At 36.3% G+C, this 12873-nt stretch overlaps 1 protein-coding gene across 5 annotated transcripts in view; it reads right to left on the bottom strand.

Moving 5' to 3' along the window:
• Positions 1-254: 254 nt before the first annotated feature.
• Positions 255-12873, bottom strand: part of RNF38 (ring finger protein 38) — a 111217-nt gene continuing 98598 nt past the window's right edge. For all 5 annotated transcript variants that reach the window (XM_051777486.1, XM_051777489.1, XM_051777488.1 and 2 more), the window contains 4 exons: positions 11393-11477; positions 9812-9933; positions 8835-8934; positions 255-3716 (listed from right to left, as the gene is read on the bottom strand). In XM_051777486.1, the coding sequence (XP_051633446.1) occupies positions 3654-3716; positions 8835-8934; positions 9812-9933; positions 11393-11477 (370 nt within the window). In that variant the 3' untranslated portion in view covers positions 255-3653. The remainder of the gene's footprint in view (positions 3717-8834; positions 8935-9811; positions 9934-11392; positions 11478-12873) is intronic.

Genomic DNA, 12873 nt, shown 5'->3' on the forward strand with positions numbered 1-12873 from the left:
TGACCTTTTAGGCAAGGCTTTGAGTCCTATGAATTCTCACACTTTTAAAAATATGACACAGGATTCCATACCAGCTCCTTATGCTCTCTCAGATTAAAAGAAAAATGTTGCTAAATGTTCCTACAGTCAGGGAGGCAAAGCTTTCCCCTACAACACAAGTGGTTGCTGCCAATATTTCCAGTTGTGTGATCGTGCACAGAAAAATGCACAGCAACAGAAGACAATACACCTCTAAGAGAAAGAGCAGGACGAAATTGTGTAAGTGTACATCATACATTTATTACTGAACAACTCTCTCAACTCCAAAATTGGGCACAGGGATTAAAAATAAAAATTCATTGCACTACCTAGTAAAGCATTACTAGTAACTCTCATAAAAAATGTACAAATTTTGTTAAAAATTTATCAAGCCTTCAAATGATTTGGTTACAGATATTTATAATACATTTAAAACTACATGTTAAATGATACAATAGCATATGATTTAAAGAAAACACTTAACAAAATATGATTCCAACAAAACCCATAAGCTTTCATAATAATTAGCAAATCTGAAACACAAGTAACAAAATGAGGTAACAATGTACCAAAGGAAAAAACCACAGCTTTTACAAAGGCCCAAAGATAACTCAGTCAAAAATGTTTTCTACAATTAAAACAGTTGGTAAATCTCATCCCAAATATTATGCAATATATTAAGGACTGTGAACTCACATTCAAGAGCCTGTACAAAATGACATACAACACATGGCCTTACTTCTTTTTGTAAAGAAAGCCACAAAATGAGACACTGGAATTATCTGTAGGCCTTGATATCCACTAAAATGTCAAATTAAATTGACAGTTTATGCAAAAGAACACAGCAGTGCCAGTATGATAAAGCAAACATATTAGAGGTTGGGTTGTATTTTTTTGTTTGTTTTTTTTTTGGAGAAGAAAGAGTCAGTGGATAGCAGAAAGGCAATGAACACAAAAAAGTGTTGCTGAATTCAGGTGCTGTCAGGCACCATGGCAGGCTGTGCATAACATATGGCAGTTCACAGCTGAACATGAATCCCCTCCCTTGACAGCCACCACAGCGAGGATGTGGTTGTGGCTTGTCTGAGCTGATTCAGAACGTAAGCATGTGTGCTGTTTGTACACTAACCACGGGAAGCAAGTCCACATTCATCTGCAAGAGTCCCATGCAAACCAAAGAACCGTTCCAGAAGAGATGAGCCATAACAGTGCAACAATTAATTTCAGCGTTTTACCAACTTAGTCCCTCCATCTCCTAGATCTCCCACTGCCTCACAGAATTTCAGTGGGGGGGGAAAGGGACATTTCTTCGGTTCCAGAAAGAGAACTACTTCCCCTTGGCTTCAGAAGAATGTGTCTTGTTTACTTGAATCAAGTTTAGAAAAAGTACCCTCTTTCCATGCTTCGAACTGAATATTAAGCACAGCAGTGTTAGTCATGTTTAAATCTGTACACACAGAATTTTTTCTTTTGCAGTTATATAAAAGAGCCTAAGTTTTGTAAGACATGCGTGGCATATGCTTTCTAAACAACATGATTTTATTTGTTAAAAAAATAAACTTCATTACATGTAATTTAACCTGCTAGGTGCTATTGTGAAAAGCCTATTCTTTAACTCCACAGAAGAGAGGAGAAATTCTATTATTTTGAAGTTGATGTAACAGCATTTTTATTTATTTAGTGTTCCTAAGTACGGATAGGTATAGAAAGCTTGACTGTTTTTGAGAACTACCTGCATAACTAAACAGAGGGAAAAGCATCTGAAATAGGGCAAAATTGTGCTTTTATTTAGCTGCACCAAGAGCTGTGACTGGTCTGCAGAATCTTCAAAGAGGAAAACCAGCATGGAGAACATCTAACACTGTTAGAAATTATAACTGATACTAAAGCATAGCAGCATACAAAAGCATAAGACATGATAAAGAATAACTTAAAGCTGAGACTGGCAGCAAGTTGTAGCAATACTGGTAATTGTGCCACTTGTGCTGCTGCAACCAAAGTAATGACATTGAACTTACGAAAAGAATTTAATTGCAAAAAGTGCATCCTTTTAATAACTGTGGTGTATGCAGACCTAAATATTTTGCTAAAGCGTATCAGAGATGTTAACAGTGTGAACATTACACAGAAAGCTAATTTTTTTTCAACAGCCCAAGTAAAATATTATTTCGAGCACTTGAACAGAGATTATCCCCTTCTATTTCACAGCACTGTTCTGGAAGGTGTTCCATTTTTCCCTATAGCGGAGTGCTCTGGAAACTTGATTGCAAAAATGGAGGGAATTCCTTCTTCCATTTACACTCGCCATTAAATAAGGAAGGGCAAGAAGCAGCATCAGGGCAACTGAATTCTGAAGTTAATGACCAAAACCTACCTTCTCTTTTGATACAATGAAAAAAATATAAAATTTTACTTCTCTGAGAAAATGCTAAAAATTGTATTTTATTCATGAAGTTGCAGGAATAAAATTGTAACCTTTTACAAGTTATTTTAGTTACATACAAACTCCCTTGTAGGTGACAAAGAATGTATGTATATAAGCTAAAAGTTGATGACCTTAGCAAGTACAATGGCCAAAAGTTAAGAGCTGTTCCACAAGAGCCTCAGTGTCCTTTCTGATTCCTTTCATGGAAGAAACACATAACTGGCAAACCCAGCTAGAAAAATTTAAAGGGAAAACAGAAGAACATTGATATTCATATTAGCAATTGAAAATGTTAATATTGCTAAATGCGATATTGCAACTCTACATTGATAAAATAACTTGTAAATCAGCCATTTAAAAATCCAGACTTTGTAACATATGATAAAAACCCCAAGGTTACTCATGTATGAACAATCAATGCATTCTTTAGTGGTACACACTTAAAGCCTCCAATGAAGGGGAAGCATAACAGCTGTTTGAATAGTAGGTAGAAAGGTCTTTACACCTGTAAGTACATTGGGGAGGAAATACTAAATGTCTGTAATTGCTGCACCCATCGCATTCAGTGTGCAACTGCAAACACAAGGAAAGGAACCAGTGTACAGTACTAGTACTGTTTAAATAACACACAAGATTATACATTGCAGCATAATTATTACTACACACACACACACATTCTCAGTACATGCTGGTATATAGGTTCTCAAACACACGGGCACACTCAGTCACAGGCACACTTCACACATCCTCTCACAGGCAAACACACGCTCACACCACTCACTCCCACTCACAGTATCTGAAGGCTCTATATAAGGTAGATTGCTATATTGTTTGGAGCTACCACTTTTTTTTTTTTCTCCTTTTTCTTTCCTATAAAAGCACATGCTAAAAGATCACATCCACAGTAATCTCGCAGCAATACTCGGAATGATCACACAGAACCCAGGGAATGTTAGTGCACACACAAAATTAAGCTAAAAAAAAAAAAAAAAAATCTTTGGAGTTCCAATCACACTGTTAGTATAACAATCCCGTAACTGTGAAGACTAGTTATAAGCTTTATAATTGATTAAGTCACACAGTGCAAAGTAAGGTCCATTGACCCTTTTGTGTAAAGGGTAGGCTGGAAGCCACATGGGTAAGTTCAATAGAGAGTTCATATATACATGTGACCAGAAACACCCAAACCAGATTTGTGCTCCTAGGTTGGTCATTCTGAATCACGATGCACTTCCGAAGCATCAGCTCTGCAAATTGGGCAGGTGCGATTCGCCTGTAAAACCAGAAAAACAGGAGGGGTCACTGGACTGACAAATACATTGCTAAAGTAACGTGACACTCACATCTGTGGCTGGTGAAGAGCAGTTCAAGAGTACCCTAAACGAGAGAAGACAAAGTGTGCTTGTGCCTTTTTTCAGTCTGTTTTGTTATGTTAGGAGCGGTGTGGTGAGTTTGCCGATTCAAAATCGTTCACAAGAAAAAAAATAAATTGTGATTTTATCTTTAAAGATCGAGCAAAACAACAAACGGGCTCTGTCTAAGTGATGGTGGTTTTAATAATGCAGACTCACAGCTATGGTACATTGCCATCAGATGGATGCAGCCAAGGAGCAGTACTGTGCGCTGCAGCAAAACCCAATGAAACAAGATGAGCCACCTTGGGCTGCAAATAAACATCTTGTGGGAGGGTGTCATGTTGTCACAAGCCCTACTGATCAGGAATGACATCAAGCTTTGTTTATTCAGTTACTGTCACAGAAAAACATCATATAGCTTTGGTCAAAGCTGAAAGCAAACCAGGGAAAAAGGCAAGGGGTTTTAGTAAATGGAAAGGGGAATTAAAACAAGAAAGTTAAACAAAGAGAAGATGACCTGACTAAACAGGTATTCAAGTAATGCACCAGCAGGTCTAGATTTGGCTCTTCAGTAAAGCACACACTGAAAACATGTCCTGTGACTCATTTACTTTTATAACATATACTTTCCTCTTATTTCCTTAAAAAATAAGACAGATGAGAAGTAACATGCCTTAAGCTACTGGGAAAGTATTTCTGCCTTCTCATTCCCCTTTTCAAATAATGGCTAATTTCATTTTAACCAATGATGAGAAAAAGCCCCAAACAAACACACAACATCTATGATTAAACATTTCCTTTGCAAAGGGCAGTGTGAAGGGAACCCTTCCCTGCCCCAGATTCTATATTTCATAGTTACAAAAACTGCAGGACCAACCACTGTCAATTCCAAGTCTTTCTAAGGAAACCAAAATTTTCAATGAAAATACAAGTGACAAGCATCAAAAAAATGTGGCTCTACAGGCCAGAATTTAGAACTCACTGTCACAAATCTCAAATCCAAACAGTAACTAAATCCAGTGAAAGTAACAAGTTTTTTACTGAAAAACATTATTTAGTAATGCAAGTTAAAATGAGGGTATATTTTTCTGTCAATTACTACTGTTATCACTGGTTTTGTAAAGCATGGATTGGAGAAACAAAAATTTATTTCTCTATAACTAGCAGTTTTGAAATATACTTGAGGACAACGTCATTATTTGGTCACTTCATTGTATGTGCATGATTCTAGGTACAATCTGGCTAATATAATTTTTAAAATAAAAAGGCATGTCCTTCAAAATGCAATGGATTAATGAATCAAGAGTTATTCACTTAGGTCAATAATGAAGTAGGAACCATCTGTACCACAGAACAGCATTCAGTGGGAGCAATTTCCTGATAGGAATTGCAGAAATAAACTTACTGTGCCAGGATAAAATGAATACTCATGGACACCTCAACACTACTCCTCTAGCAACTTTTCAAGATCCTACACGAACATCTGTTTTAAATTTAGTTGCATTTTTGTGCCTTTCAATAAATAATTCCCCCTTCCCGGCATTTAAAATGACTTCTGTGGTGTCAAAAGAGGAGTAAGGTAATATTGACCTTTTAGCTTGCCACTCTTTCAGGTAGATTTACTTTTTGTACTGTAGTGAGAGAGTGCTGCACAACAAACCCATCTACTTATTTTTTTTTTTATTTTATAGAAATTTATAGTTAAAGTGAACTGCATTTAAAATAGTAAAACTATAGAGCTACTGAAATACTCTAAAAACCACGGCACTACTTTGGTGTTAGTCCATCAGAAATAAGCCAAAGTATAGTTACAGTTCGTCTTTTCTCATATATAATACAGCACTTCCTACCAGACCATTAAATAAAAAGGCAAGTATTTCTTTTAGGCTGGTTCTAAACCCCCTAGGTGAAAACAGGTCAGCATCAAGTTTTCCTTTGGGATGATGACTGTTACTTCATAGAAGAACAGATTTCCCATGTATTCATATTTGACTAAAGGATCTAGGATAATAAATAAACAAATACTGTGAAATATGAGAATTGACAATACTATGAAAAGCTAAAGAATAACTTTCATCTTGTTTCCTCCATTGTATTAGATCTTCTCTCATAAGTCTTTAAACCTGCTTGACCAGGGAACTATTAATTAAAGTGGGCAGCCTAACAGACTGTTATAGGACATTTTCTCTCACTTGTTCATGTTACTTAAAAAAGTAGTACTGTATATACCATTATAGCAGTTAGGCAGATCATATATTTCATGCATACAAGCCACAAAACTTTGTTAGATAGCTTTTTTCCCCCTCTATCACTACCAACAGGCAGCAGAATCAGAATTTTTTTTTAAATAATCAGATTGGATCACTAACCTTTTATTTAAATCTTTCACTAAGATGACACATGATGAAACTTAAAAAAGAATCAACTCGACTCCACAGTTCTAGAAATATTCCTAAATAGCAAATACTTTCTTCAAAGATACAAGATCAAACCAGTGAAACACAGTGACAAACTGGTAACTTTTTTCTTTTTTTACCTTGTTGAAAAACGTTAAAAGTACTGAAAGCTATGATTTCTACTTTCCCTTGCAGAGTTTATCAACATGATGTTGGCTGGATGACATGAATTAAGTGGATCTGGACATAATCATACAATCAACACATTAAAAAAGTTGTCAAATTCATAAAGGAATGGAAAGAAACAAAACTAAAGCTCAAAATATCTTTCAGTTATCCTAACTTCCAGATGTTGGCTGCTTAACTGTAAACGAGGTTAGATAGAGGCTGTAACTAAAATAGACTGGTGTTACAGGTAATTTGTTACAGCTTGCAGAGTAAAATAATCTTATATATACCATCTTTCTACTGCTGTAACTGAACCCAAATAGTGTAAAAGTACTGTCTTAGCAACCCTACTTGGTGATGGTTTAACCTTGTCTCGCTTATTGTGCACTCAGCTCTGGAACACATGATGTCAATGCAAGCAGTTTCAGTAGGTTTAACTGCAGCCCTTTAGGGTTTGACTGCATACCTTACACCTCATTCTAAAGACAACCTTTAGAAAATACCATGTGATGATCTGTTAGAAAATGCAGTTTCTAAAACAGGACAGGAGCATCAGCAAAGCTATTTCACCACTACTATAGTACCTCTATGATTATGAAAACAGACTAAATCCACTTTTTTCACTTTACAGTTCCGAATTCTATTCCCAGTTCATTACCACTTGAAAGGACTAACTCTAACGTACCACACGGAGTCCCAAAAAAGCATAACTCAACATACTTGTCTGATTCCTGAGTCCAATGTCAGGTACAAAAGAGCACTAAGAACAAGACAAGCATGCACGATACTTCCCTGACATGTTCCTCTAACTTCCAGAAATCTGCAGATCAGGGATTCTATGAATCAGAGGTATGCTTTCTTGCATTAATAGCCTGGAAAGAGCTGGTTTTAAAAAAGTTTAGATAATCAACTTAACCTGTATATACCTGTAGTGTCCACTATCTCAAAGGCTGTGTCAAATGATCTTAGTTTTTTTTTTTTCATAAAATGGAGAGAATGCTATCCCTGGATACTTAATGTCCACACCACAGCTGACTTACGAAGTTTCATGTAGTGAGAATACTGACACATATAGTATGAACACTGCTCAAGAAGAGTAGGGGGACACTGAAGAACACTACTTCAATATATATATATATGTATATGATCTACTCTTAATTTGTAGTTAGTGAATGAAACAGCATACATCTAGCATAGATATATTGATAATATTATGTGGAGTGGGTGCGTGTACATGGCTTTTTAACCTGACAGTAAAACAACCAGGTGTTTAGATTCCTCTTGCTGACTCTCGAGCATGTTTGTGGATTGAGATACTGAAGGACACCTGTTCTAATGAAAGTTATGACCACTGTTGTAGAAATATTTACTGACCCTAGATTTAGTAGGAGCCTTAGACCTAGCCTACCAAAGGTAGTTCAAGGGCAATTTCATATCCTACTTTTTAAAGCCCCTCTCATTATTCTTGGCATCTTGTTAGCCAAAAGAATGCTGTCAATATTGATTTTTTCTTTCTCTGAATATTTTAGTGTATGCCTAAGATATGTATTTTCCCAGTTTTATGATGTCATAAAGGCATTTAATTTCTTCTTCCAAAACAACTGACATCATCTGTAATTCTCTAGGGACCATATCAACATAGGATCATTGCAGTTCCCAATGTTCTATACAACAAACTACACACAGATCAAAGCTCAATAGAATAAAATACTGAAAAAAGCTGAGGCAAGATGGGAATCAATTCCTCGTTGGCAGCAGATCTGGCTAAATGTAGCCCTGTAGAAATGTCTATCATCATCTACTTATTTGTATTTCTTGTTCTTCACATCTTCTGCATTGCTGCTATTTAATCTGTGCTCTTACTGGGCTGTCCCAATTCTAGAGCCTTTCTTTTTTGCTCAAATTCTCTTGGATGGGTATGTAATATTGTAAAACTATAACTTCTATTTGCATATATTAAATTTCTGTACATACGCATACACATATATGTACGCGCATTAACACATTTTATTTGCCTCAGAAACTAATATTAATAGCAAAATGTGGAAGGAAAGGTACTGGTACTCATTCTTGCTAGGCAAGCTACATAGAACAGTTAAAGCCACCATCATCATGAAACTCTACATCACACTTTGTGTATTATTTACGTTTTTTCCAAGTCTTCAATATCACATATTACTCAAATTCACTGTCATTGTTCTGAAGAAATGGAAAACATAGTAAGATCTGTCAATGAAAATAATTCTCTTCGTATTCATTTTCCCTTGTGCCAAAGACTACACAGAAGCAACCTTCAACCATTACTAGAAAAATACCCTATTTAGGCAGTGCTTCCACTCTACTGGCATTTCCAGCCTGCGTATTGGAAACATAAAACAAGATGAAATGTAAGTGGAACAGCAAAATACCTCCACTCTCTCCCCCCAAAACTAACTAATGAATTTCATATAAGATAGGATTATTTTTTCTTACCTTCAGCCATTTATCAACACACTTGGCATGGAACTCATGGTTACAGGGTAAGACTCTAAGTAGCTGCCTTGACTCAAAATCACACATGCACACCACACATCTGAAAAAGACAACAAAGTTCAAGTGTACCTCCTATGTAAGAACAGCAAACACATAATTCCATGCAAAACCTTACAGGTATGACTGTGACACCGTAGCTATTTTACTTCTTCAGTAGCTACAGTGATCTGTATCTAACAATGTAAACTGAGAATTGACTCTGTGGGGTTTTTGTGGGTGGGGTTTCTTTTTTTTGTTACTGTGCTTTCGAATCACAAAGCAAGTGCTCCAGCTCACGGGAGCTCACAGATGCAACCAATACAACAGAACAGACATTTTACCAAAATCTAAAATAGCAGAAATAATAACCTGCAAAGATCTCTCTCTACTGACCAAAGGTCACGGATCAGAGAAAAATCCTTATGCTGAAGTTCAAACACTAGATAGTATTTGGTACTAAGTCACTTAAACTACCTTCATATTGATACTGCCCTTTCCACCTGATTGTGCAGACCTACAAACCCAGTAAGTTAAGGGGTTTTAAAAATAAGAAGATGCACTCCTAAACCACTGACCAAGCTCTACCAAGAGAACTTCAAACTTCCAACACTTGAAGCTATTTTAACAGAAGCTAAAGTCCAAGCTGACAATGTCACTTTAATGTTTAGTTGCTGAACCTAGAACACCTCACTTCCATTTAATTTTTTTAAATGCTGAGGAACTAAATGAAACACAGCTAAATTATGCAAGACTAGATAAGAAGTTTTAAAGCAAGAATAAACAGTATTGGAAAGCACACCAAGAAAAAAAGAAAATTTAAAAAGCTTACTGACATGACTGCTGTTAAAGCCCTTCTGACCTAGCTGAGGCTGCAAGTTAAAGAAATAAAAATCAAGCTACTTAAATTATGGACCTTTGAAAGAGACCAATATACTTACAGTGTCTGCTCTGATTGGTGATTGTTTGGATTGAATCTGTAGGATGGAAGCTGTTCAATGTCTGCTTTTGTCAATCCCCGTGGTTTGGCTTCTCCCAGACGTTCTGCCAAATTCAGCAGTGCCTGCAAAACATGGAAACTGGACAGTTAAAAATTCACTGGCTCTGGTTTCACACCTCACTACCCCAGCTAGTAGCACAAAACATCCTTCTATCAAGAAATGTTTAGAACCTTAGTTTTCTGACACAATACAAGCTCCATGGAAAGTCTTTCAAAACTTAACCATTTTTGTAATTATGTGAAGTATTATCTTTGGGATTTCAGAACGTCCAGAACCCAACTTCCAATTAGTCCTATGGCTGCATGCACAGCTCAGTAAATAATTTGCTTCTGAGGGATCCCCTCACCCTGCTATGAAATTAACAGCGCTGGTAACCAGAAATTGTCAACTAATTTTCTCCCTAAGAATATGTGAGTCTCCTCTTGTGAGGGAAATCAACAATTTAATGGGACACAGTGTCTGATTTCCACTCCATGTCTTGGGCTAGCTGAATTAAAATATGGAGATTTTATCCTCAATCTGGACAACAAATATATACCACCAAATTTTAAGTGCTTTTTTTTCTGCCAAATTTTTAATTTTCTATAAACCAAGCATTGCAGGTAAAATCCTCTCATTTACATAATTGGCAGTCTGTCATATATGTAACTCACACTTCTTCACAAGAGATCTGGGCAAAACATCACAATAAATGTGACAGAAAACCAAAGCACAGAAAAGTTAAAAGATCCTGTGAAAGCTGCAAATGGTACTGATCACAGAGAGTTTTTATACTGTTGAACCTAGGGCTCAAATTCTCAGAAGATGTTGCTTCTTCTGAACCACCACAGAAGTTATTACAGAAGTGCTCATTGTTAAAATAAAAATGTCCAACTACACAGAGATCTTAAGGGGAACACAGGCAGAGAGATGCAAAAGTCAGGGTTGGGTTGATGACTGACTGAAGAGAAATCAAATGGAATCAATCAGCAAAGACACAACAGTTGGAACTGCCCCATAATTATCAAGGATATTTAAGAGGGTTCTACATCTCTAGATGTGAACTACCACACCCTCCTGAGGGCCAAGAAGAACAGGGAGTAAGGCAGTTTTATAAACATTACACTTAGATTAATCAATCCTATGAGATTAAAACTATTCTGTATTAACACTATTCTGAAAGTTACACACACAAACCCAGTGACTTACCCTGTTCTTTTGAAAGTGCTTCACTTCTGTTAGGTATTTAAAATCAATTAAAATTTGAAAGGAGAATAGTAGCATGTAGACCATAAAAGCTGAACAATTTAATGATTACTAGCCTGGAAAGGTGGATTTTGGGAAACCATAATAGACAAGAAAGAAAGCTAAGCACTTCTAATATCCAGTATTACAAAAAAATCTGAAAGTATGGTTTTTGATTCCATCTTCACAATCATATTTATTTGAAAGGCAAAACCAGGATTAAAAGCAAAAGATAATAAAATTTTATCTATTGCTTGAGCTAATATCTTTAAAAGCAGTTGTAGTTCACACACCAACCTCATAGTTTTCTACCTCTCCATCTTCCACATCCAACTCAAAGCTGAAAGCTGGTCCAACTGCAGGTGGCACTGGGAGCATTGATCTACCATGAGAGCAAACAAGGATAAGGTTCAGCATCTTGCTGAAGGAAAGCACAGAAATATCTGGCAGAGGTAAAGCTACCTTATTGATGTCTCTTAAATCAACATGTTACCAAAACTGGTAAAAATGTTATGTTTGAAGTTAAGAGCAGACATTTGAAGTGAAAGAGTCACAGGAAAAAGCTAATTCTGCCACTTTTTGTTACTGGGAGTGCTGACTTTTTAGTTGCATGCATGTCTCACTTGGTACTTTCAACCAAGCTCAGCTTTATTACAAAAATTAATCTCTTAATTATCACCGACTGTGGAGAGTTAAAACTAAAAAGAAACTGACATTTTTGTTTTAAATATGTTTTATTTCTTTAAGTGGATAAAATACCATCAAAAAAAAAGAACCCTAAGTTCACTTAGCTCTCCAATACAAAAGTCTTACAACTTTTGTAAGCCTAAAACACACAATGAAGATAGACAGGATCTGCTACTGGACCAACTTCCATACAGAAGTCAAGCACAAATTCACATACTGTGATGTTGGTTAAAGCAGAATCCCTTCAGATAGGTATGAGATGTTTTTCTAGTTGTATATTCAATAAATGTTTTTACCCCCCAAGATATACTATGGGTCAAAACTTAAAGCACACACAGAAATCAAAAATTCAAAGCACTAAAATATACTAAAATCCCACTGAAGTCATCAGGAATTCCTGTGCCACATTGTGTCTTATACAGACAGGCAAGAAGCTATGACATTACTCTCAGACTGGAAGATGCAAACTTGAACAACTTTGCTAAAACAGATTTCTGGTGCCATTTTCATGCCACATCTGACATTGTGCACAGAGAAACTACAGATCTGATGTCAACATTTGATTATTTCCTTGTCAATGTCAACTTTGCCACCAGAATCTTCATTTTCCAAACATTTCATACTTACTTCCAAAACAGAACATAGAAGACTAATAACTTTCATGTCATAGACCCAAACTGCCTCACAGAAAGTCTGCCATAACACACTATAGCTAATTTCTGAACGTTAACTGTCCCACATCTTTTACAAAACAGCTAAAGAGGCAGAACAGAAATTTAACAGCTGTAACAGAGCAGCAGTTCAGCCTATAAAGGCTGAACATGTCACAGAAAGCTCTCACTCTTCTGTTTCATAATTAAGAACCAAACCAAATTAATTTATTCTCTAAGTGAAGACTCCTATGACTTGATCCTACTGTGTAACCATGTCTCTGTAAGAGCATCACATATCCAAGATTTAAAATTTGGTCAAGATTTTAGGAAGAGTTCAGAAACAGAGGCTCTCGTGCCTCAAAATACCTAAAAAACTACATTGGACAAAAATTGTTCACTTATATTTTTCCTTGCTCAAGGGTGTATGCTATTCAAAAC

This window comes from Manacus candei, unplaced genomic scaffold (genome assembly GCF_025592945.1).
Source record: "Manacus candei isolate 608988 ecotype Guabito, Panama unplaced genomic scaffold, ASM2559294v1 h1tg000010l, whole genome shotgun sequence".
NCBI classification, from domain to species: domain Eukaryota; kingdom Metazoa; phylum Chordata; class Aves; order Passeriformes; family Pipridae; genus Manacus; species Manacus candei.